We start from the raw sequence: 26,377 nt of genomic DNA, 5'->3' as shown, positions 1-26,377 counted from the left end.
TACTGAGATTCCAAAGAAACACCTCTCTAAAGGAGCTGTGAGATTCACACATTTTCAGTGAAGAAGAATGCTGGGTCCAGAAACCCTTCTTAAGACTGCAGACTGGGGGAATCGCTGGTGGGAACAGTCCYATCACAACCAGCTCGTTTTGGGGAGGGTGCAGTTAAGAGTGGCAGGAAAGGATACAATGTTATTTGGAATGCTAAGCACTGCATTTCTCTTTCTGGAGCAAATTCACTCATTTTGGATGAGATTCACTGAACAGAATGCAAGTGGATAAGAGCCAGCAAAACAAGTTATATAATTAAACATGTCATTAATTAATTTCTTAATTACTAAATGATAGCATTATTTGTTCACAGCAGTAGCACTTCAGCAGTATGTAGTAGCAGCAGCATTTCCTCCCACATCCTTGMCATGGCCAGAATTTTCAAAGCCAAGCAGAGAACCTCTTATCTGCCTGGTGTTAAACACACACAGCTCCATCTCCAGAGCAAAATGTTCCCTGYTGCTCCATGAAACTTCCTTTCCACTCACAGCTTAGTATGGCAGTGAGAACCACCACAGCCCAGTGATGGGTTCCATTTGCCCTGAGCAGCTGGGCAGGCARGGAATGGTGACAGGGAATGGGTTCTGCAGGCCCTGTCCCTTTTCCTGGGCATTCATCAGTCCAGTGCAGGATCCTGACATGGCTCCCGACACAGACCCAGACACTTAACACTCTGATGCTTTCTGGATTCCAAAGGGTTGTCACAGCTCTGCATCTTCCCCCTTTGCCTTAAGGCACAATGACAAGCAACTCAAGGCTCCTGCAGTATGAGGTTCTGACTGCAGCAAAACTTCCTGCTTGTGCTACTGAAATAAAGGAACTGATGTTTGTGAGCAATAGTGACAGACTAGTTCAGGATTTGTGTGTGCAGGTGACTTTGCCATTTATCATTCTGTTTTCCTGCCTAACAATAAAATCAGCTTTCCTTCATCCCCACTGGATAGTGTAGCTCTGACCTGGACACTTACCAAGTGTGATGCCATTTGGCCACTCAATGTTGTCGGTGACCAGCACCTGCCGCCCCACGCCGTTCAGACCAGCCTTCTCRATCTTGGCTTTGTCTCCCCAGTCAGACCAATACATGAACCTAACAGAGGCAGAGGCAAGAAAACAGTAACTTGGAGTCTAGTTGAGAAACCTGCACTGCTGATTGCAGTAGGAGGTGCCCTAAGGTTCTCTCCTTATTATAGCAAAGTCCTCAGCCCCTTCAGTTAATTCTGCTGGTGGAGCCACAGGCAGTTCTCACTGGGTAATCTGCCACAAAACCTGCAGTGCAGGTACCGGAATGCAAAATGTCACTATAGTAACTAATCCTTGTAAACTCTCATGGCTGTGCCTCTTAGGTACCTGGCATTCACTCATCCAAATAGCCCAAACACAAGTCAGACAGACCTCATTTCCCAGCACAACCTCTGYGCCAGGACCAGCTCAGGCCCCTTGAACATGTGAACCATGGCCATGAATTTCAGAACTGTCTTTAATAGCAGGGACCTGCCAAGGGTGAGTTAAATCTCCACAGTCCCATTGCAGGGTGTATCTTAAAGGGCATCGGAGGTCTTGGTGAGATGAAAACTACCCCCAAGTTTGTCAGGGGCAAAAAGACGACTGGAATGTCTCTGATGGCAAAGGGATGTTTGTGGTGTTGACACCTACCTCTGTGTGGGATCCACAGCGATGGCTCTGGGCTCACTGAGGTCACTGTTGAAAAGTGTCCTCCTCCTGCTTCCATCTGCAGTGGCCACTGAGATGGTCTTGTTTCCAGAGTCTGTCCAGTAGATGTTCTTGTGAACCCAGTCAATGGCCAGTCCCTCAGGGGAGTTGAGCTGGCTGTCGATCAGGATCACCTGCTCGGCCGTGTCACTCGCTTTGTCAATGTAGGCGCTGCAGGGACAGGAGGGTCACAGGGCTCACACACAGCTCCCACAGGCTGGGCCCCATGGGCAGTGCAGCTGACACAGGAACCCTTAYGGTGCTCCCTGCAGCCTTCTACTTTCTCCTATGGCCTCTTACTTCCCTCTTCCTCTATGGCAGCATTTCCACAGTAGGGAACTGTCATTTCGTTGTTCTACCTGCTTCCTGCTGTAACTGCACCATTCAGGAAAACACTTGACTTCAGGCATGTTAACTTCCACRGCATTGATTCATGGGATTTATGAACATTAAAAATATAATCTCCAGGGCTCTCCTCAACAGAGTTGAACTTAGCATGCMATAAATGTGCTTAAATGTACCGCAGAATTAGGAGCTGTGTAGCTAATTATGATTCATCAAAGGAATTCATGAGGCTGCATTAATTTGGCAAGTGATTTCATTAGATGCAAAGAAAATGTTCACTAAATACTAGTAGCAGCCTCAAAATCTTTCAGCCTTTCAAAACGATAATGAAAGGCAGCAGATTCCACATGGATGTTTCATAAATATCTGAAATGTTGTTCCTACAACCATACAAGCTGATTCTGCTCTCAGTACCAATTCTGCTGAGTGAACTGAAATTGAGTTATTCTGAGTTTGCATCAGTGTTTGTAGAAGCTTGGTCTGGCTCTTAGAATAATTCAGAACGTCTTAAAACAGTTATAAAACAGTAGGAAGTTTCTGCCCCCCACTCCAAACATTTGAAATCATGAGAAGGTTCACATCTTCTGTTCACTGCCCATCCTGTCTTTGCTCATGGAATTAGAAGGTGAATTGTATGGTAGCTGAGTTGTCAAGTATCAGATCTTGGAACCRAACTGTCTAAACCCAGCAGCTCCTGACAGCTTTACAATCTGCAGTCAGGGCTGGGAGGCCCATGCAGTGTCAGCCTGSATGACCAGCAAGATGCTGCATCTTTACTACAAGAATGATTTGGGCTTGTCTCTGACCCAGCACCAAAGGAATGTTACACTGGGGCTCTACAGGCATTTGACAGTGCTCCCAAGAGCCCCAGGATTTCAGTGTGACAAGCACCATGTGCTCTAAGTGCACATTCCAGGCCAGTTAATCCCTCACCAGTGGGACAGTTGTGTTCCATRCTTCCTGCTTGTGCCTGCAAGAGGGAAAGCCAGGAGGCTCCCACGGCTTCCACAATGGAAGGGCTCAAGTACAGGTGGCATTCCAATTCTCCCAGTAACTAAATATTGTAAAAGATCTGACACCCCAAAGGGGAAATCACTTGAATAGGATAGGATCTGGAAAGGCAAGTGGGGTGAGCATTATGAAAGGTGGGATCTCTTGTCAGCATTACCTTCTGTACCACAGTTTGCACCTTGCAATATTCTCTCAACCACAGAGTGCTTGTTCCCAGGGACTCCCTGCAGCCCAGGGCATTTGCTGTTGGAGAGCTGCAGGAGCAGTGTCTTGGATAATTCTGTGTATGAACTCAGCCCTTGCCCAGACAGACCCAGTGAGAGCTGACAGCTTTCTTCTGAACCATCCCCCCCCTTTCAGAGCCCCACAGGCCTCTCAGGGTACCTGCCCAGACACTGGTGATCAATACCTAGCTTAGCCTGGGCAGATACCCTTGCCAGTGGCACAGAAGCTACCAGGGCCTGCAGAAACCCTGGCCTGGCTCCCCTGTGCTGACATCAATCAGCCTGTGCCTGATCATTAGCTAAAATCCAGAGCAAACCACTGCAGAAGCTGCAACAGCTATACAAATCAGAATATACTCAGGGGATTTTCAGCACATAAATGAAATGTTTTTTTGGCCAAGCACACTCATAAGCCCCAGCACATAATAACTGTGATGGATGCCATAAAAACAGCTGAAGGAGGAGTGAGAATGAGAGTTGCAGAACATGTACTATGGTCAGGTGCTGTGAATTTAAACCCAGTCTACCAGAGGCTACAGTGGGCAGCAGCTTGTKTCTGTGTTGCTGCTTCCTTGCTTCCTCTATTTGCCTCCTTTGTGTTTCCAGATGCCAGGTCTTTTGTGGCTTCCYGTACGACACTCACAGCGCAGCAGCAGCCTTGGCCCTGCTTTGCAGTATCCATGGTTCAGTAAACAAGAGCCCACATTTAACTGCAGTGGGGACTAGCATTGATGAAAAGCCACCCTGTATTATCACAGAGATAACTGCACAAGCCCTTGATGTCTTTATCAATTCCTAAAAAGGATTACCCAGTCTGGGCCACAACAGGTAATTCTGTCAAGGCAGAAAAGCCTTCAGGTGTCCTGAAGCCTGCACTGTTCTCTGGATTGCTTTAGGGAGTACAGATGGAACACAGCTTTGGGAAGAGACCAACACACACATCCTTTGTTGCCCCTTACCTGTAGATTTTTCGGTAGAACAAGTCACACCAATATATTCTGTTTGTTGACACCTCCACATCCAGCGCTACGACATTCTTCAGCATRGGAATGATGCGGGAATAATCCCTTTTTACCAGGTCTATCTTACGGACCTCRTGGCGATTGGTGAAGATCAGGTATGGGCTCTTGCCTACCACAGAAAATCAGCACATTTATCATGTCAGCAGCTGTCCCARGGGTTGGATTCAGCTTTTTTTTTCTCAACCAACAATGGAACTATCAGTCACAGATAGCTGTGTTTTACACCACACTAAATGCAAGTGGAAACTTGCTCCAGAGGCAGGACTGTCACACACAGGCACCTCTGTGGTACCTGAACACACRCTGGCTCTTGGACTGCCTGTTCTACTGAGCCACAAGCAACACTCTGGGGAACGTCCTCATCTTCAATTTCCCATTTCCGTGCAAAATCCTGGGCCAGATTTCAGTGATTTACAGCTGGGCAGGGGGAGGGGTGGCTAAGATACCCTGCTTTAATTGGGATGTTTTCTTTCTTTCAGTACTACTATCACTAAATGTTTTTGCTGCACTGTTTTCAATAACACCTGTCAAAAGACTTTCTTTTCTAGTTTCAGCTTCAAACAGCCAAGTAGTGACTGCAATCTTGCTCTGTACACTGTTAAAATATTCTGATCTGCATGATCAGTAGTTCTTGCCTAGAGACGCATCTGCTATCACTGCAGCAGTTCTGTGCTGCTCGCAGTGAAATGTCTTTGCTTGCTTTGCGGGTTTCCYTTTGTTTCCATTCCCCTGCCTCAGCCCTGCGAGCGTGTTTTCTTATCAGAGTTGTGCTGTTGAGCAAGCAGAGTTTTAGTGCCTGTGGCATTATCTTACCTACAGCTTTGCAGTTCTTGGACAGGGTGTCCATCTCGTATCCTTCGTAGCACTCACATTTGTAGTCTCCCTTGTAATTAATGCAGATCTGGCTACAAGCGTCTGGATTCTCACATTCATCTATGTCTGAAAGGAGTGTTTGAAACCCATCAATAACTTGAAATCAAACCATCTGTGATGGAGCAATGCTCAAGTGAATATAATCACGTCTCTCTATGGTGAAACACAAGGGACTGCTGTTTGCATGTCAATTACCTCCACACGTTTTTTTATCCAGAAGCTTGTATCCAGGCGGGCATTCACACTCGTAACCAATCTTCAAGTCCTTGCATATGTGTGAGCAGCCACCGTTGTTTGTAGAGCATTCATTAACACCTGCAGGGGATACACACATCACCTATGACAAATGGGGGCTTTAGTTGTGAGATTGAATAAAATGAAGAGATTTCCTCAGAAATGTTTCCATTTCTATCAGTTTTGGTAGCCATGAACTGGCCCCATAGAGCACAATGCCTTCACAGATAGGAGGCCTCCACTGTATAACTTTCTTGTTCTTTATTATTCCAAACCAATGCTGTGGGATCGTTTGGACTCAAAGCTAGTGGCTAAATGAATGGGGAGCCCTGGGGATACAGCATATGTGAGYCTCTGCATCTCATCCCATCAGAGACCTGCTGCTTTGAGCTGTTCTGCCWCATGTGAGAAACTTCCAAGGGACCTAAGGGCTCTCTCCAGGATACTCCTTCCCCATGCRCTGGTTCATGTTGACTTTTCTGAACAGTCTCTCTGAGCTTTAATAATTCATGCTGGGGGACTCTCATCTCCCAGGGGCCAGCTATTTTGAAATACTGTACTATTTTCCTATCTAGCTCCAAGGAATGATCTATGTGAAAAATTCCAGAAAACACYAAAGTGCAGTCTGTCAGAGATACTCCATTAGCACTGAGATACAGTCCTCCCACAAACACATCCCCCACAACAGTCTTTGCTAGCAGCCCCCAGCAACCCAAGTGTGCAATTTATGAAGCAACAGCCCCCATCCTCTCCTGGGGCCTTTTCTAATCCAAGGCCACCTCTCTGGTTCTGCTCTCAAGTGCTGAAATGAAAAACAGAATAAATGGATTCTTGTAAGTAGAACTGAATGAGAGGTTGGGGAAAGCTGGTTTCCTGTCAGAAAAAAAAACAAAAAAAAAACCAAAAACATTTCTTCTTGTTGTAATTGACCTTTTGTAGGTGAAGAGAAAGTTCTCTCCTTAAGGAAGACTGCTGAACAGCAGCTGTGGGATTTCAGGGATASTGGACTCACCAAAACAAGGAAAACTGATTTGCTCCAATCTAMAATGCAATTTAAAGGCAAATTTTTCATTTACCTTTTACTTCTTRCTTCCTTGCACACTGCAGGTGAGCAGCACAACAGAGCCATTAAACCAYTGCTCTTGGAAGAAAATGGAACAACCACAACCCAATTAAGTCAGTAAGACTGGGAAAACACCATGCCAGAAGGAATCCATCTCAGCTCTGGGATGCTTTCACCTTCCTAGCAGGTACATTTATAGATTTCAATACATAATTAATAGAGCAGGTTCACCGGGGTCCGAGAAGGTGTCCAACAGCCCCGCTGTGTTTTGTCACTGTTCAGTGACATTTATGGACAGAAATTCCTATTCCTACACTTGCACAGGTCTATAGCAAATTGGGTCATAAACATGCACAACTGCTCTCTGCAAAACACTACAAAGGCTGTTTTGATTAATAGGCAAACCCTCACTCAGATGATTCCCATGGTTTCAGAGGTGCTTTGTGGAATGGATTTAGGGASTGTAAATCAAGTGCTGGTTCACTTGCTGCACTTCTCAAGAGGAGCTGAGGATGAGCCAGGCAGAGCCAGGCAGGGAGAGCCTGGGCAGCTGCTGCTCTTCACCTAAACTTCAGCACTACATTCCCTGCCTGACTAAAATAGCCAAGTGTTATCCTGTCTTCTGCAGTGCTTTTTTGGGGGACTGTMAGAGGGCACTGCAGCGTTTAACACAGCTAAACAGGCACATGGAGCTGGGGAGTGCTCTRTGCCTCTGCCTCCTGTGGGGATAACTTGTGTGTGGGCATTACAGTCACAGCAACCCACAGCACTGCACCCTTCAAGAAACACCTTCCCCTGGGGGCTCTTCTCTGCTTCCCATCTCAAACAACACCTCATTGCCAGCCCAGGGCTGAACCAGTCTGGCACTCCAACCACTGGGTTGAACACTAAACCCAGTGTTGTGCCACTGCCCAGTCTGCTATGACAAACCAGGCTGCCAGCTTTGTTGGGAGACCTCCACAGACAASTGCAACAGCCACTCAGAGAAACAGGGAGATGTGGATTAGTGGAAGAAAGCAAGGGCACACTGGAAGCATGAGGTAAGAGCATCCTCACTAGGCATGCACACACACTGCCTTATCTAAAACAGCGAGAGACTGACAGTTCTTCCTGAACAGGAGTTACTGAAGGGACAGCCACTGAGCTCTGTGATGTGATGGAAAGAGATGCCTGTTGGAGACATCTCTGCATGGGGGAAAACAACAAATGTGTCTGAGTAATGCTGCAGATTCGGGCTGGTGCCCACAATGTCTGGTGGGAAAGGCAAGAAAGGGACTGCCCTATGGAGAGGGGCACAGCTCTGTGGCCCGTGCTCTGTTCTGCTGGCTCTGSCAGCCCTGGCTCTCCTGGCATTCCCACAGCCCAGAGCTGGCAGGATGCTGCAGAGAGCAWCCTGCTGTCATTGCTGAGGGAAGCAGCAACAACATGTACAATCCAGCAATGGCTGAAAGTCATCTCTCAGGGATTGCTGCCACTCTACATGTTTTCACCTTCAAAACATGTTCCCAACGCTGTATTTTTATGGTGTTATCATCATCTTAGGATTCAAAGATCATTTAGGCAATGAGGCTAAATAAACTGGTCTGTGCTGTGGAGAACACTAGTATTTGGGGAGAGGGGGAATTCCTCATTCCTAGTCCCGTGCTCAATTCATATTTCTCTCCAAGAATAAAAATTGAGTGGGGAAGGGCACAGTTCAAACTTACAGATGATCAGACTAAGCTACTAATTATATTCATATGAAGGGTGATGAGAGAATAAAGGCAAGGAAAGAGGAGCAGAGTGAGAAATAGCATTAGCAGCTACATGTGGTTACACTCAAAGCTGTGAGCACCAGATGGAGAAGAGGGGAAGCAGTTACAACAGGAGCAACACGTAGAAGGCAAGTACTGTACCACATTCTTTCAGAGGCTCGTCAGACCAGTCCCTGCAGTCTCTATGTGAATCGCACACTTTGCCTCCGTCAATGCACTCTCCACTCTTACACTGAAACTTGCTGGGACTTTCACATGCTGACTCTGTCATGTTGGGCAAGAGAGGAAAGCAACTAAGTTAGATGAGGCTCATGACAACACACAGGCTGACATAAAGCTCAAGAGGGCATCATTAGCAAGAATGGGATGGGATTAAGCAAATGAACATTGAGACTGAGCCTCAYGCAAAGAACAGTTCAGGTCATGCAGTCTTGCCTGGTCGGCACAATCATCTGTCCCAAGCAATCCCATTGCTAGAATGGCTTAAAACTCTATAGAGGAAGCAGCTTGGCATGGCCCAAGGAGCAGCACAGGCCTCTTTCCTTTCCAGAGGCCATGCAGCCCTAGCAGATCTACCCCATGGAGCACGAGGAGCACAAAACTGTGTGCACCTACCTTGGACACAGCCGGCCTCGTCGCTGTTGTCAGGGCAGTCRTGCGCCTTGTCACACTGCTTTGCTCCATGGATACAGGTCCCATCGCCACACTGGAATTCATCTGGCTGGCAGGTCACCAGAGCTTTAAGACAGAACATTCAAGCATCAGCCACACAGAACTCAGTCATTTCTGTAACACCTTTTAGCTATGTCCCTCTGACACTGCTGGGGTTGCACCCTCTGTTAGCAAATGTCAGAATCTTGGCTGCTTCCACCAAAACAACAGAGGCAGCAGCTGCCTCAGCCACTGTTCTCTTGTGCYGCTCTGCTATCCCAGATCACCCTCTACATCCTTGGGAAAACAGCATCAAAGCCCATATGAGCACACCCAGTCAAAGCAGACCCACTGCTGACAGTGAAGCTTCCCACTGAGACAGAACAAAACAAGCAGGCAGAAAACTCCAGCAGTGGAGCAGCTCTGGGGGCTGCAGTCTGTGTGAGGCCAGGCTGCTTTCCAACTGGGAGTGTACRTGACACTGGGTATGAAAATGCAACTGCTCTGCAGCTCTCCTTCCTTCAGAAAAAAAATACATTTAAGATACATTTCAAAACATGTTCAGCTTAAGGCCCAGGCATGAGACCTGTAGTGACRCTGTCAAAGCCAGTGTGGTCACAGCAGGGTTGAAGGCAGCAACAAGATATGATCACCAGGTTAAAAATGCCCATGAGCCAACAGCCCACTGGACTGTGATGTGGTGTTTCTGGGGGTCTCCAGCCCAACACACCTCCACMGTATCAGGAGAGGTTTCACACCTGAAATTTATTTGTCCAGGTCAGATTATTACAAACTCAAAACAGATGTGATGAACAGCTAAGTTGGGGRAAAAACAGATAAACCAGACAGCTGCACTGACCATACCAGCTGCACAACCAGTCACTTTCCTCACCCCATGTTGCTCTAAGTGAGAGATCTCCCTAGCTGGGACCAGCCCTGTGCTGACACAGGGTACAGGCAGCCTGCAGTTCACTGGCTAAACAGGCTCCTTGTTCCTGGGACGTGTTTTGCAGCTTCCTTCTGAGGGGCCCATCAAACCTAGTCTTAAAATGCTGTTAAGACAGAGCACCCTGGAGAGCTCCTGATTCCAGCCTTTCCATCATGTGATTGTGTCCTGGTATGGGCTGACAGAAAATCACCGCTTCTGAGTTGTGAGGGGAGGCCAATGCTGGTGTTACGACATGGGAGGTGAGAGCTATTTACAGACTTCCCTGGACAATTTGACAAATGGTTCTAATACAAAAATGACTACTTTTAGATAACCCAGGAAGAGCTGCAGACATGGAGCGARCTAGCATCAATACCATAAAGTATCAGTTGCATAAAGACTCCAAATTATTGGTGATTGCATCCTGCAGGATGCAGGATCCAGGTTCATGACTGTTTCACTTCGTTCTAATTCATCTTCAGCCAGCAAAAGGCACCAGAGACAGGAAAAACCACAACTGCAGGGCTGGGACGGGGGGAAGGGAGAAATCCTGTCATTAGAAATACCCAGTATTCACAAGAGGAAAGTTTGGAAATAGTACTGCTCCTTGGAGAGGAAAGCCATATGCACTATATTCATAAAAAGCTACAAAGTGAGAAAAAAAATCCCAAGCAATAAGCACAGTTATGGGACCAGCTGTGCTGCCACGTTTCAGCTAATAAACACAGGCACAAGAATGGGAAACCTCATGGGACATCTGGGACTGCAGCTCCAAAAGAAGCATGTGGGGTCTGCTGCTCTACCAAATGGGGAAAAATGAAAGAGAGAAAGACACAAAGCCACGGTCTGGGAGAGTCACAGACCACAGGTCTGGAAGTGGCACCRAGAACTCCTGAAGGGAGACAGAGACACTTTGGCTTAAACTGTTCCTGGCACGGACAGCTACATGCCTGGGGAAGCCCTAACCACAGAGTGACCACCTTCCCCCACAGGAAACCCTGACTTCTGCCAAGCTAAACCTTGCAAGACTTCTCCTGCTGTCTCACTGAAAATTCCTTTGCCACACTTATTTCTTGTCTTCACCCTTCATTTGAAGACCAGTTTGCTTCACCTTTTCTGTAGCAATTTCKATGTGTGGAGGAAAGACAGGAAAGGATGGTCCTCCATTTCTGACWATAAATATTAACCCCTCACAAAAGTCTAACATGCAATTAAAGCCAATGGGGAGTTTGTCTTTTATGGGGCAGAAAGACGTCTCCAGTTTATCAAGAAAATCTGCATGACAACAGCTACAGATTTGGAAGGCAGCTATTATAAAACCTATAATTGTCCGCAATTGTAATCTTCAAAGCTCTTCTAAAAAGCAGTTATAACTAAATGCTAAGAACAGAAAGGTTTCTAATCCTAAAACAAATTAAAATGAAGGAGAATTTTGTAAGAATTGCAAAGACAATGTTGCACAAGCACCACAAGACTGAGAGAAAAATGACAGCACAATTCTTAGCTCAGTTGCCACAGAGACTGCAAAACACAGATGTGGGGCTGTACAGCTCTACTGCACGAAGCTTTGCTTCAAGAAGAGACAGAACTTGGAGACCAGGCTGGGTTTCCTGGCTCACTTMTCGCTCCACCAGAGCTGTGGAAGTTCAGACCTTTGAGGAACGGCCCCTGAACCTCTTAACAGACATCTAGAAAAGGCAGATACAGTAACAGCTCTTACTGMTCACAGAGCTATTAAAATGCATATATATGGCATTTCCATTTTTTTGCTGCATTTTTCAGGAGAGAGAATTCCATTACCCTGAAGCTGAGACACTAACCCATCTCAGCCCCACTGGCAGAGCTGACAGCAGGTTCCCATTAAGGCCATTCCCAAGTCAAAGCAATACCCCAAGAAGAGGCAAGAACCATGCTGTTTATTTGCACAAGATGTTCAGAAAATTGCTGTGCTGATTTGGAAGGTTTAAATCAGTGAAATYTCAGTAGTTTTACAGCCATCTCCTCTGCAAATCAAATACAAAACCAATTACCAAAGCCCTGCTAAATTAACAGGCACCCTCAAAGAGACACACTTCTCATTTACAGATCCTGGGCACAAAGCTGCATTGCTCAAACTCAAGCAGCTCAAATCTGAGCCTGAGTTCCTTTCGTTTCTGTTTTTTTTCCTTCTCTCCCAAAAAAGAAAATCCCAACATTTGTGAAATGCATCAGTCCCATTTTATAGATGAGGAGACAGAGGCAGGAAAGTGTGAGGTCAGGTCTCAAGAGATCCGTTTCCTTGCCRTCAGTTGTAAGCATTATTTATTCTCCCTTCTGGATGCCCTAATGCAAATTGCAAAGGACATTTTAAAATATAACCATTCCAGATTTGGAGACTAATAAATCTAACCTAATGTTCRTTTTATAAATATACATATATACATATTTGAATATATATGCAATGGAAAAAACCCAGCCACCCAATGTTCTCACATAGCTTTCTTGAAATGACTCATTCCCTCCTATTTATTTGCTGTCTCGCTGCCAAAACCTGTTCACCAATTGTCACCCTTCATTTCTGCTCTACTCATTTACCAATCTAAAATGTTTATAACAAATGATGGCCTCATGACATTTTTCTTAAAGCATTAGTTCCCATCCCTCTGTTTTATACTGTGCAAATCCTATATGATCCCCATTTGCAAGAGAAGATGTAGTGGTGGGAYCTGCAGTTTTAATCAAGTCCAGCCAAGGGGGATGTGTGCCATCCCTGTTGCTAAGGGGATGGAGCAGTGTCACACACCTGCAACTCCCTGTGTGCCCCATGATACTGATCTCAAACAGAGAATTGCTGGAGAGGAAAAGAATCATAAAGGTCCCCAAACTCTTCAGTCCAACATATGAGTAGTGAGTCTGAGTTTCCAGAGCTCCCAAATRTCACTTTCTTACTGCAGGCAGGTGCACCCCAGCAACAGCTGCATTTACGATGAGAAAACAATATTAATTTTGGCTCTGACCCAGTCAACACATCAGCTACAGAAGCACTCAGTGCTGCAAGTCCTCTCCCAATTGCTACCCCAGAGATCCCCATCTGTGTGGTATGAGTGGCTGTGGGCTCACACACCTCTGTGGCACTGGGGTGCAACCAGAAGCAGGCACTCCATGCGGAGAAGCACTGGGGTAGCTAAGGCTCTTTGAATCCCACTGTTTCCCAGTCCACAGGACTGATGGCAGCAGAACCAGCTCACACACTCACAGGTAAAAAACCTGCACATTGTGCTGGACTGAGACTRTCTGGAAGGAGACTCTCGTGGGCTAAATCTCTGCTACTCAGAGACAGAATTGTCTTAAGTCACTTCTGCCACATTTCCCCCTTTCTCCACTGGTTGTCAGCACCGTGCTGTGCTGCAGCGGTGTCCAGCTGCATCCTCTGCCCCCGGAGCTGCCTCTGGTGCCTCTGAAGTGCTGCTGGCTGAGGCTGTGTGCAGCTCAGGGGGGCTGGTGCAGCCACGCTCCTTTCGGGCCTCATGGCTCSGTAGCTGGAACTCAGCTGTACACTGCTGGTGCCTGCCAGACCAAGGAAAGAAGCTGGGAAAAGTGGGCCCTTTGCCTCAGGAAGGTACATGGGCATAGTCCCACTCCTCTCACCCAGCAGAATGTCAAAATAAATGGGGCCTGTAAAACATTGAAAACATTTCAAGTTGAACAACATGGATTGAAATTTAAAAGGCACTTTTTCACTGAGTGGCATCAGTAAGCTGCTCCCCCTTTTCTCTGCTTGGCAATAGAGGGGAGCCCACCTTTGCCTCTCTTGAGCTGTCCAAACTCAAGACATTCTGTCAGGTTGATACCATTGCAATCCCATGGGACAGAGATCAGTTCTGCTGGAGTCCCCTGCACCTGTGTTTGTAACRTGGCCCTTGCCACTGTCTCCTGATTCCGAGGGGACACAGGTGCATGACTGCCCACAGGAGCTCTCACAATGAAAAAGGCCAAACCACCCAGGCTGTCCCAGCCAGCAGTGCCCATCTCCACCAGATGAGCTTCTGCATGGCCTTCCTGAAACAGAGTAAGGAACCAACTTTGTCTCCTGACTCCACAGTCCCCATGACCCTACAGACCCTGGCAGTACTGCCTGGGTACCTGGTGCCCAAGAGCTCTGTCAGTGACTGTATCGCCTTCCTGGAGATGAAGGAAAAGACAGCCCACCTAGTCCATCCCTTCTTGAGAGGGGCACAGCCTGGTATGCAGCTGTCAAAGCTGCTCTCTTCCTAACAAAACATTTTTGGCTTCTCCTATTCAGCTCGTGCCTCTCTTTCGAAAGTCCTTGACTATTTTAAAGGCACAGCAGCTCAGGGTTACCTGTGGCTCACCCCTTTGCAGTGCAAACTGTGGTGTCCAGGATTTACTACATCCTCTTATTAAAGACGTCAGTAAATTTACACATGTTTCTCTGTGCTTGGAAGAGAGTGTGATTCCCAGCTCCTTGAAGGGTTCTCTCTCACAGCTGCTTTGAGCTCACCAGCCCGGACTTGGTGTTGTCATGGGTTTGAAAAGATGATGCTGGCTAAAGTGGTAAATTTTCTTAGATATCTTGCAAAAATCTCTGGGTTTGCAGCTGGCTACTGCCTTCCTCCCCAGAGGTGGCCCAATGTCAGAGCTGCTAAATATAAACAGCTATGTAAATATTTAATTTCAATCTTGTCATTATAAATATTTCAGCAAAACATTTTGCTCTTTTCTTCTCTCTCCCTCCTCAGGTAAGTGACCAGCTTGAACAGTTTAGTGGCTAAAAATGGATGAAACATTCAAAATACCACACATACCAACACCAGCATGTTAAATGCATAAAGCCAGCTGAAAAGAAATCCATTATTTATTAGCTCTGTGTCTTTATCAATCCAAGCTCAAAGTGCATTTCAAACTGGATTCTTCAGAGGTACTTGTCTTGACTGCCTTGTTCAGTATATTCCAACTTCAGAGGCAGAAAATGAATTATTTTTTTTCTGCTGATCATATATTCCCTTTAGCATACCAGCTTCTRACCTCCAGGCTGTGACCCCACCATGCAGCCTGAGGGCTTTGAACATTTTCCCACTTTTCATTCCTTGTCTTTCTAGTGAAACAGATCTTTTCTGAGGCACGGTACCCTCCAACTCTTACGCCTCCTCTCTGGATTCTCAAGGAAAAAGCACAAAAGGAATGTGGAATACACCTGACCCTGCTGGGCTGGGAACTCAGCCATGTCATATGGGACACAAGCRCTCCTTGTCTGGCCCAGCTGCTGCTCAGACATCAAAGATTTGCCTTCAAACACAGCCCACAGCAGCCTCCTGGCCCTTCCACCCCATCCCAGAGAGCCCTCGGCCCCACCCCTGCAGACACTCACGGCAGTCCTGCTCATCAGACTTGTCCTTGCAGTCCTCGTCCCCGTCACACTTCCAGTTCAGGTGGATGCATTCGCCGTTGCCGCACTGGAACTCGTGGGCCGCGCACGTGTTGAGGGCTTTGGCGTCGTATCCACACTTCTCCATGGACTCATCCGACTGGTCCTCGCAGTCGGGCTGGTTGTCACACACCCACAGCTCCGGGATGCACACGCTGTTGTTGCACTGGAACTCGTTGGGGTTGCAGGTCAGAGGGGAGCACTTCCTTTCATCGCTGCCATCCCCRCAGTCATTGTCACCGTCACACACGAAGATGATGGAGATGCACGACTTGTTACTGCACTGGAACTCGTTGGGTGAACAGGCTTGGGGAAAAAAAAAACAACAGATGAGCTGGGAGGTCTCCAAGACAGCACCCATGGCTGTACCAGCTTTAGCACATTAGGGATGCCTGAGGGCGAAGGCACAAAGGYATTACCTGGCTACTCCAAAACATTTCTCCCAATGGCAACTACGKGGCAGTGCTCACCAGCTTTGCCACAGGATCCATCCTCTAGGGACCACGGGCAGCCCTGGAGGAGGGGCAGCAGGAYTGTGAGAACTGCGTGTGGGAAAAGCAAGGCCAGTGCTGCCCTCATTGAGGTGAGAGCAGCCAGGTGAGCCCGGGGCGGGAGTCAGGTGAGCCCCAGGGCTGGAGCAGCAGCACGGAATGAGCAGGAGGCTGCAGGAGAGGCTGCAGGAGAGGCTGCAGGAGAGGCTGGGGCTGTGCTGGCAGCGCTGGGGCTCCGCTTGGCTCCACACTGACATTTTCAGCTTCCTGACTTTCGTAAGCACAGAATCAGGTTTCAGGATTTCACAGTATGCCTGGTTTTGGACATATTAAGTGGGATGTGTAGGGTAAATATTTAGTGAGTTGAGCATCAATTTAGCTGCAATCTGCCAGTAAGGCCCTTTACAACACGCTGAATGCCTTCCCTGGAAATCACAACTCAACATTAACATACAAATGAGGCGCCTGTCAGATAGAAGCTGAGTGGAGCACTCTCCTCTGCAAGCCTAATGGACAGCTGAACCAGAGATGCCCGCTCAAATTAARCTTTCAGGTACTCCAACAAAGTGCAGCTCGCAGTCACTTAAATTCCATCAAGGTGTGTGGGAACCAAAACCGCAGAAGAAATTCTTCGTAAGTACTTAGAGGTAGTTCCTTACAAAAGAATTCTGCTTCTGCAGTTTCAGTGCTCTGCAGGGAAGTTACAGCTTTGATAAATTACTAGTACAATATATATATGCATATAAATTACAATAAGCTTTTTTTTTTTTTTTTCACACTGCACTTGGGAGTCTTTTTGTCTTGAGAAGCAGAACTATTTACTGCCATATCTGCAGAGCCCCTACACTAAACCACACAGTTTACATGGTACCAATCACTCCAATGGCAACTGCATCTGGAAAGCAGCAGAATCCCTGTAAAGGACCTGTCATATCCCAACTTTCAGCCAGTGACAGGAACTCAGTGGGATCCTACTGCAGTATTATGTCTGGTTATACCTGGGAATAACACTGTATTTATTCAGCAATTAAGAATATGGCCACTTGGCACAGATGCTTATTTACATTCTGGCTGGCAAACTTGCTGGGCTCTGTCTGATAACCTAAGCAGCCTCTCATTTTACATCAGAGCATGACGATAAATACATATATATATATATATATATATATACACACACACATATATACATATATATATGTATACCTCTCCTGTCCTGCCCTGTGTGCTGTCCCATTTAGCCCCAGGTTTTCCAGATGTTACAGCAGAGCAATCCACCTAATTAGAGGAGAAAGAGGATTGCCTTCCTTGGTGCAATACTACCATGCACTGGCCAGGACCCAGGCTCCCTCCAGCAGGGAGAAATGTTAAAGAGAATCTCAGCTGTTCCACCAATCATGAACTGCAAAAGGAGCTACTCAGGCTCCTTCTGCACTTAGTAGAGTCTTTGAGATACTGAGATGCCCTCAACAGGCACCTGTCCCTTGGAGGAGCCAGAATTTCTCCTCTCCAAACAAAGCAACTGAGATCAGACAATTAATATTAGGAGGTAAATCCTTCTCATAAGGATCTGAAATACAAGCACAGTCTGGTGGAGAAGCATCTAAAAAAACCTCTCTGTTGCATGACAGAATTGAGACCGTTAAAATGCTCTGATTTTCACCCAAATTCTGCTCTTCTTCTGCACTCAGCAAATTTTTCTATCCATACCCCATAACTAGAAATAATCTATTAATCCTACTGATCAGTACACAGCTGTGTAACTTAACATTGTCTTCAGAGGAGCCATAATATGGAACTGCATATGGAACATTCCTCCCTAAAGTAGAAACTTAAGGTAACAGTTAKAATCTTACCAATCCATTTTAAAATGGTAGTGGGAAAACAGGAATATTTCTAAGGCTATGTACAGATTCTGCAACAGAAAAAGGCTGAGAAGAAGMAATTGCTTTTCTGGCATTATTGTGATGAAACTCAGAAGCAGATCAGAGAGTAAAATCTTGCATAGTCTTTGATCCCTAATGTTTGGGCAAGGTTGTAATGATTTGCACACTCCAAATGTGCATAAATTCCTTTCCAACTGTAATGAGCCCCTCTTTTCCCYCTCGTTGTTTTCTTGGTCCTACCTCCACCCCTCCTCCTGTTTGTACGTATTTCCCTTCAGAAATCTGCTGCATTGGCAAATTAGCGACTGACAAACACAGGAGTGGGATACAGACAATGGAAGTTTGCGCAAAAGCTCCTCCTCTGCACCTACGAATCCCGGTACAGATATAAAATTACTGATAATCACAGCCAGAAAGTAGAAGCAGTTCAGCTTTTGTAACCTCTCATGAGGACTTTCTCAGTGAAGCCTGAGAATTGCTAGCTAGAAAAATTGCATGGTCATGATTATTTTATTTCTTTTTAAAAATTAAGTTSAGTGTGATGCCAGCACTGGAGACTACAAGTTCTCTCTCCACGGAACACGCACAGCACTTTGGCTGTCAGTAACTCCCCTCTCTACCCTCCCAGTCCTTAGTGGGGATCAGGCAGTTCCTCCTGGGTCACMGGAGAGCTCCATCCATCCCTCCCCGTGTGCTTGGCTGCTGCCATGGGAGGGCAAATACACCCAACACCTCTCCCCTTCCCTCACCCTCCCTGAGAGCTGAAATCCGAGCCAGGGTAAAGCACAGGCTGCAGCTCCCTGCTCAGGGATGGCTCTGGCACACTGGGGCACAGGGACAGGAGCTGTCCAGGATCTCTGTGTGCCTGGACAGGAGCCAGCCCTGCTGCCGGGGGCTGCAGCACTGCCTGGCACCAGAACCCAATGAACACAGCCCTACAAATCCTCTTCCACAGCACCTGCACACATGGGCATGGGGAGGCAAAGTCCCAGGGACAGTTTACTGCACATCTCCTTTCATAAATCTGTCAGGGCACCCTGCAGTCCCATCACGACAGTATTTCACTGCCTCCAGAACATTTCAGTAGAAAATGTGCCAACAGTAATTAAATGATCACTGGGGTATTTTTTGACTTGAGCAATTTGGTTGCATTCTCCAAATTTGTTACCTGTCCTATTGTTGGCTGAGTCACTAAAGACCAAGGAATCAAATATTAATTTGCTTTCTTTTGCACAGAAGAAATTAATAAATGTTATACTCTAAGGTGCAAAACGTACTTCCAATATGAGTGATCCCAATAGAAATCTTGTAAATATTTGTCAAGAAGGTTTAACCAACAGTCTTCAAAGCATAACTACAACACCAATTTACTGTGGAGCAYTGTAATGTGTAAAGGTTCTTCACAGTTTTAGGAAGTAAAATATCACACATAAATGATTGTGTAGATGTGATTTTGCCTATAGACAAAAGATACCAGAGGTACTCTGCATTAATTTCTGCCCTGTGCTATGTGCCAAGCTGTAGAGCACAACTGTCACAGTTTYTGCCTCACAGCCTGCAGCTGCAGTCTTGTCACATCTCTTGAGGAGAGTGGAGCAGAAGTAGCCTTGGGATAGAGGAAGTTAAAAATAATAAAATAACACAAGATCAGAAAGATTGCAGTTGTGGAGTTCGTGCTTCATTGCTGGCTGGTTCTCTTTTGCCCAGAGTCAGGATTTAACCGGAGGCTTTAGGGAGAGTCTGGCGCAGCAGGGACAATCTTAGTTCAGGCATGGCACCAAAAGTTCAGATAATTCTGCCACATGCTTTTTAAGTGATTTTAGAAAAATCAACTGCTCTAAAGATGTGGAATTCTCTAATGACACAGGATGCTCATTGAAATCTGTCATTTCAAAAAACATATATTTGTACATAACATTTCCACAATGGACAACTCTACCAAGCATGGATCCTCAAATCTGGATAAAACTGAATAATGAAATAAACGGTACATCCATCATTAACAGGAGCTGGGAATTATGTACAACGGACTATAACTGCTGTCACTGCTGATCTCTAATTAAAGATTTTATAGCTTTTCAGTAGGAGTCAGATATTTAATTCATCTCTCCTCTGAAAGAGCCATTTCCACTTGATATTACACGAATGGCTTGAAGAAAGATAATTATTTGGTAACATTTGTGGTAAAGTGGATAGCAGCAATTATCCAGTGATGCTGAAAAAGATAAGATTAATTATTACACTGTATTTTTCTGACACTGTTCCCAAAGCAACTTTAAAAACCCCATGTCTCAAAATTTATGTTTGTTTAAATTTGAAAATGGATCTTCTAAAGTAGGCAAAGGATGATTTGTGCATAGCAACATTTGCATCAGGGAGGGAGAGATCTCCTGTTGATTCATGGCTGCTTCAATACTGGCAGGAGAGGCTGCTGGACTTCAGAACTCTCCCAAGCTCTGAGGTTTAGGATSTGAGCTCTGCAGGGTGGAATTCCTGAGCTCCCTCTGCCCAGGATTTCTGCCCCAAGGGCAAGCCCAGCTCCCACAGCCCACAGGAGCCAMTCTCTGAGCTGGGCCATGGATAAGGAGGTCACAGAGTGCAGACATGGTGAATTATGTTGGAACTCCCAGTTAYCAGCGCTGTCAGCATGTTAGTTTTGCTTAACTAGCATTTATTTTCAGACTTAATTCTGGCTAAATTATTTATTTTGCCTGCAGACAATTGCTTACCAAATACCTGAATTATTTCATACAGATCTTCCATCAAATGCCAGTCTTTAAAGCATGGATTCGTGCCTGGAAGGACGAATTTCCCATGGAACRCTGCCCTCCAGGAAGGACAGCAAAAGAGATGGAGGTAAATGAAGATGACCTTGAAACACATTGCTCTGAAAAAATGACAGGCCTCCCATGGAGGGAATAATGCAGCGGAATTGCAGCCTCACTCCCAACAGTGGTTGTTGCTATGGTGATTGATACCGAAAAGCCCCTATAGATGGAGACTGCAGAAGGAATAGTAATTCCTGATATTGTTCAAATCACTAATGGAGCTGAGGAGCCATCTCACGCACTCCTGCAAATTAATATTTGCATGTGCTCGCTGCCTTTGYCACACGCTGCCCTCAAACACAAATCAGTCATTTTCCCATTCTCTGCAGCAGTATTTGCATAGTATTAGTTAATTATAACCCAGCAACCAGATGCCAAAGCCCCTGCTGACAAATAATAGTTGGTTCAAAAATGTATTTGCTGATTTAGAATGTAATTCCTGAGAATCATATATTCATTCCAAGTGGCTTAATTATCTGAAAATRGAATTAATTATGACCCCCAATTTACAGAGAAAAGCAGTTTATGTACAAAGGTATGCACACCCTGCGCTGTCTGTCTTTAATTTTACGTAAGTGCAATAAGGTTGGAAATCATACCTCTGGTCTCCTCAATTTTCCTTCAAACCAGGAAAGGGTTAGGAAGTTTATCAAAGGTTCTTCTGGCTAAATGACTGAAAATGACCTCAAAATAAGAATAAGTTAATCCAGCATAGAGGGTTTAAGGGTAAAATAAAACAGCTTGAAAGACAAAAATGGATGGCCAGAATACCAAAGATTAATACTGCCCTGCTTTTTGTGACAATCCAAGACACCCCATGGAGATCTCGTGAGGATAAAAGCATAATTATTACTCTTTTATATTCTGACTGGAATATAATCARCTGAATCAGATTGGAGATGTGTGGTACTATATATTTGGTAGCCAAAATGTAAATGGAAAAAAAAATGCTGGGATGTGTCTAGTGAGTTTCTTTACTGACTTTGAAAATTGGAGCCTGTACAGGACAAGCTCACTTCTGTTCCCTTAGACATGACTTGCTTRTTAAAATGGCAATTTTACAAATTACACCAATTTGGCAAATCCCTCAGAAACATCTGATAATAGCCTTTATGCTAACAGCTGCTCTAATACTATCACACAAAATTCTGTATTTCTGAGGAATATATAAATGTTCAGCAAGCAGAACAGAGCATTACTGAGCAGGGCTTCATCCTGGGACAGTGCACACAAATCCCATGACTGCACACACAGACCTCTTGGATTTGGCAGGATTCCCCGTAGTTATGCATTTTCTGCATGACCAGGATTTAACTTTGCCATTGTAGGGTTTAAATTACAGATTACTTTTCCACGAAAAGCCAATCCATGCATGTCACCTTCCATCCCCATGGCAGTGTCCCACTCTGTGCTCACCTGCTGACACCGAGACACCACCTACCTGTTTCCCCCATGGTTTCCTGGCTCCTTATGTCCAGCTCAGGAGAGACTTCATTAGAATCCTAAAAGCCACGCTCCAGTMACATTGTCAAATGACAGCACAATTRGTTTTATTCTTAGATAATGTGGGAAAAGCAAGGAATCCCAACCCATGGCTCCATAGCTTTGTCAGTGGTCTGCCACTTTCTCTTTACCCTTACCCGTTCCTAAGCCCAGCAATGGTACCAGTTTGGCCAGCTGGAAAGCTGAGCCGTTTTCCCAGAGTGAATTAAGTAATTTCTAAGTTACTGCAATAACTCAGCAGGGAATCCCAGAGGTTGCTGACTCACAGCTCTGAACTCACCTGAGCAGTGAGGGACAGAACAGAGCTCACTTTACAAGCAGTGAGGTCAGTGCCCCATAAARTTTCAACTTCCACTAATTTACTTTGCTTGATGGGAGCTCTCTGTAAGAGGAGATATTTCTTCTTATTGCAGTTGCTTCACTATTAGCCTTAAACATTCCCTGCGTTTGGAACATGCACTATTAACTCTTCTGGAGCACAGACCAAACAAGGCACGGCTGAGAGCTTTGCCTTCTCAAGCCCCCAGTTTACCCAACCATGGCTCACATTTCTCTAGAAACAATGATCCAAAGAGATCTTGAATGTAGGTTCAATAACAATTTAACATTTGCTTCTGAAATAAAATAGTYCACAAGACAACTGATCTGAAGGGAGAAGAACCTTAAAAAAGAAGCACTAAGGCCACTGGCAGAATTTGGTGTACCCACATTCAAGGTTAAGAGCATAAGCACATCCTATAGCAACCAAGACCATAAATCCARAACCCTTTGGTGATTTTGGGGGAGGGAGAGACTGACAGACTGTTCAGAAAACAAATGTCCCAATTGTTTTCACAGTTATGTGTTATTAGAGGGCCCGGCTATTATGTGATGCAGACAACGTACTTATGTACCCGCAATTCCAGAAAAGAATGGCAATCATTTTTGAAAACACAGTATTAGATTTTCTACTCAAATGGAAAATTTAATCACTGAGTGACACTCACTGCAATTAAACCTGTATGGGTCATGTGCTGACTGTGCTCACATTAACAGCAGTGAGATTTCCATGGCATTAGGATTTRCCTGGCAGTTTCTGTGACTTGGGAATAGAAAGCAGCACTTCCCTGGWTTTGGGCTGAGATGAAGACTCAGATGTTCAACATGAGCAAGTATTTTAAAGTTATTGGAACAAAGAAGGGTAAGGAAGTGGTATTTATTGTGAGCTAAACTTTTCTCATTACATTTATCAAAAAAAATTATTTGCAAAGTAAAAGCAAAGTTAATCCAACCATTATATCATCCTCTGTAGGCAAAGAGTGTATTTCAGCCAYTAAGATGACTTTCAGATGCTGTTTTATCTATTAATATGACTCATAAACCAACTTCTTTTTTTTTTTCTTTTTCATCAAGCATGACATGGTCCTCTCCTGCGTAGGACTGTGCTCAGTTCAGGGTACTGGTTTTAATTTAGCCTTCAGATCATATGCTCAGGAAGCAGAACTGTTAATTAGTGTAACACATATGTACTGGTGGCCACTGCAGGATGCAACTCCTACCCACATATCTGCCATCATAGCATCATCATTGGCATTGCCAGCTACAGAAGATTTCCMTGAATAAAACTAAACAGATTCTTGCTTTTTGCATGAATAGGCTCAAAATTATAGCTGCATTCTTAGAAGAAAGCACTTCAGGGACATGAAACACAATTGTATTTGGCAATAAGAGATGTAATTTCTTGACTATTTCAACTCTAGGAGCTCTAACTGTTGAAAGACAGACTACCCAAAAGATAAACATAATTACAGGCCAATTTTTGCTCCTCTGACAGTATGATGTGAGATAGGAAAGAAGAATCARAGCTAAAGTGCAGGAAGAGCAGCAGCAACAATCTCGTGTGGGTGTGCAMAGGTATCCTGCAGTCCAGCACTATTAAACTTTAATTATCCACAGAYCTTTGTATCAAGTAGTCCTGTTCCAGAACCCTGTGTACAACGATCCTTTTGGGTGTGAAGGATGTGTCTGTGTGGGGCTGTGAGTGTTCTTTGCATCTCCCCTTTTCCCCAAGCACTCTTTCACAGAAACACTGCAGAAGTTCCACTGCTGGATTGTCTTGTTTTCAGATGGTGTTTTCATCTACTCTGCTTTAGAGAATCAATTATTCAAGGAGCACTGATAGGGACAATTTCTCAGTGAGGAGGAGCAGCACAGGGCACCCCCAAGGCCTGCAGTGTGAGCYAGGCCCACTCTGTGCTGGAAGCTCCATCTGCAGATGTGCCACACGTCTTCCTTCAGAAACCCAAGCTCAAGAGGCAGCAGCAGGGAAAACAAATCCATTTGACCCTCACCTTCTGCAGGTATAGCCCTTCCACAGCTTGGGCCACAGCTTTAGGGTTTAATTCTGGATTTACACAACGACTGCCTTACCTTTACCCTAAGTTCACACACTGTTTAATTATGTTTAATTACTACGAGCATCCAGTATATTAAAAATGCAACTACTTTCACTTTTCCTGTCAGCATGTAATTAAAAGTAACTCCCAATCTCTTTTTTYCCTTGCCATTTTGTTCTGAAGGAACCCAGGACAAATATGATTAKGGGCTGAGATTTTTCCCAAATAACAATGGGGATTTTTCTGCAAATTACTACTGCTTTTGAAGGAGCTCTAATACTTTAAGCAGTGATAAAGTGGCAGCTGTACATGTTTAATTTCTGAGAGCCAGGGCATAATGCACAAGCATTAATCCCTCCAGCTGTCCAGTAATTAAACATCATGTAAAGCCCAGAGGATATCATTGCTGTGCTACTGTATCTTATTTACCAAGGACTTGCATTTGTTAAATCTAGCAATTCTTTTTTTCTTGGAAATAATTGTAAATTCTTACACCACAACAAGTGCACTGAAGTTACAGCTACCTTCTATAAAATGCAAAGAATTTCAGACCAGCCATGTTTCTTATCATCGTAAATAATGATAGTAGATAAAGATTTCCTTTACAGGCATGAATGTGATACTGTGGGCTTTAACCCTATTACAAGTGGTGGGTTTCTYAGGGAGAATACATGGTAAAATCTGATCCTTTGGGTTTGATGTGCCTCTGAGGTGACTGGAGAACAGCACATCCCTGTGCACCTGGCCTGTTAATGAAGGCAGTGAACAGAATTCCCAACTTTGACAAAAGGTACACATTCAACAAACTGTAATGAAAAATAAAATCAGTGCTGCATGATCACCAAGTTAAAAGGTCTCAGTAGGATCAATGGAGATCTGAAATGGACTGGGTAAGTATGGTCAAATCCCAAAAGGGAGCACTGGAAGCATGACYCAGATGCAAAACACAGGTAGCTTTTACTGCACAAAGAAGAAAGCAGTGCTGAGAAAACATGAGGCTCTTTACAGTTACAGGGCAATGATCTCAGATGATAAAACAATTTAACTGTCAACAGAAAGGTCACTTCATATGTGCGTAGGTGCAGGGGCAGCGACTTTAAATCAGCTTTGCAATTTCCCCCATCRGCTGGTTCATCACCAGGTGGATCTGCTGCAGGGATGAACAGCTTTAGCCTGCTTTAAATTCTGCCTTCAGCCCCTGCTTCTCAGGTGACCTGAGGGCTGTTGAGCAGGGCACCCACCAGAGCTGCCTCAAAGTTTTCTCAAAAAACTCAGACCTTCCAAGAAAAGGAGCCCTCACTTGAAGGCACTGCTGATTTTTATGGAGAGTAACACATGGGCTTGGACTTTGCCASGAAAAGTGGGAAGTTCATCACCTGAGGACCCTGTAAATGATCCTGGTACACCTTGGAAATGGGAAGCCTGGGAACTGCAACGGCAAGGGCACATGGGTACAGCTGAGCACACCTGTGGTTTCGCTTATGAATTTAAAAAAACCTTTATCCAGTTTGTTCACTTTTAATCTGGCATACCATCATTTCATCAGCCTGAAAATCTAGAACTAAGTGTGAGATCCATGGGCAGGAATGAAAAGCCTGAAGACGAKGGTCCAAAGGAAGATGCTCTGGGTAACAAGGCCATCAATGTATCAATGAATACATCAKTTTACTGCATCTGACTGTTGGGACAGGGGAAAATGGTGCCCTTACAACTCTGCATCTACAAGACACAAGTTCCATACTGAGTGCAAGAAGTGGTTAAGGTGAGAACCAGAGATATAGCCAGAACGGATGGCACCACGGCCTTGTTCTCTTTTGAGCATCTCAAAGTGCTGCCAGGAGGAACAAGTGTGCATGACAGGGGTTCAGTGCCATTTCAGCTGGTACAGGATGGCAGCTCTTCTGTTCCAAAGCCACTCTCAAGTGCTCTCTGCATTCCTGAGCAGCTGAAAAAACACTGGTTACTGTCTCTCTTGGCAGAGATTTAAGAAGTTTTGCTGTAGTTGGCC

The 26,377-nt window shown here is 45.2% G+C and overlaps 1 protein-coding gene and 1 long non-coding RNA gene across 4 annotated transcripts in view; one reads left to right on the top strand and one right to left on the bottom strand.

Annotated features, from left to right (window-relative positions):
- The window catches only part of LOC130574050 (uncharacterized), a 44,586-nt gene extending 19,272 nt beyond the window's left edge, over positions 1-25,314 (top strand). Inside the window, exons 3-4 of one of the 2 annotated variants that reach the window (XR_008965379.1) lie at positions 6,576-6,718; positions 20,418-25,314. This is a non-coding gene — a long non-coding RNA (uncharacterized LOC130574050). Of the gene's footprint in view, positions 1-6,575; positions 6,719-14,963; positions 15,244-20,417 lie in introns of those variants that run through there. The other variant, XR_008965380.1, reaches the window with a different exon arrangement.
- Positions 1-26,377, bottom strand: part of LRP8 (LDL receptor related protein 8) — a 170,996-nt gene that overhangs the window by 9,227 nt on the left and 135,392 nt on the right. Inside the window, exons 5-12 of one of the 2 annotated variants that reach the window (XM_057367012.1) lie at positions 15,233-15,595; positions 8,901-9,023; positions 8,427-8,549; positions 5,430-5,549; positions 5,175-5,300; positions 4,299-4,470; positions 1,703-1,930; positions 1,018-1,136 (exon numbers count right to left, since the gene is read on the bottom strand). In XM_057367012.1, coding sequence (XP_057222995.1) covers positions 1,018-1,136; positions 1,703-1,930; positions 4,299-4,470; positions 5,175-5,300; positions 5,430-5,549; positions 8,427-8,549; positions 8,901-9,023; positions 15,233-15,595 — 1,374 coding nt within the window. The remainder of the gene's footprint in view (positions 1-1,017; positions 1,137-1,702; positions 1,931-4,298; positions 4,471-5,174; positions 5,301-5,429; positions 5,550-8,426; positions 8,550-8,900; positions 9,024-15,232; positions 15,596-26,377) is intronic. The other variant, XM_057367013.1, reaches the window with a different exon arrangement.

The sequence above is a fragment of the Malurus melanocephalus genome, unplaced genomic scaffold (genome assembly GCF_030028575.1).
Source record: "Malurus melanocephalus ecotype Western Australia unplaced genomic scaffold, MMel_1.1 scaffold_74, whole genome shotgun sequence".
Lineage (NCBI taxonomy): Eukaryota > Metazoa > Chordata > Aves > Passeriformes > Maluridae > Malurus > Malurus melanocephalus.
This window is presented reverse-complemented; position numbering and strand designations above follow the sequence as displayed.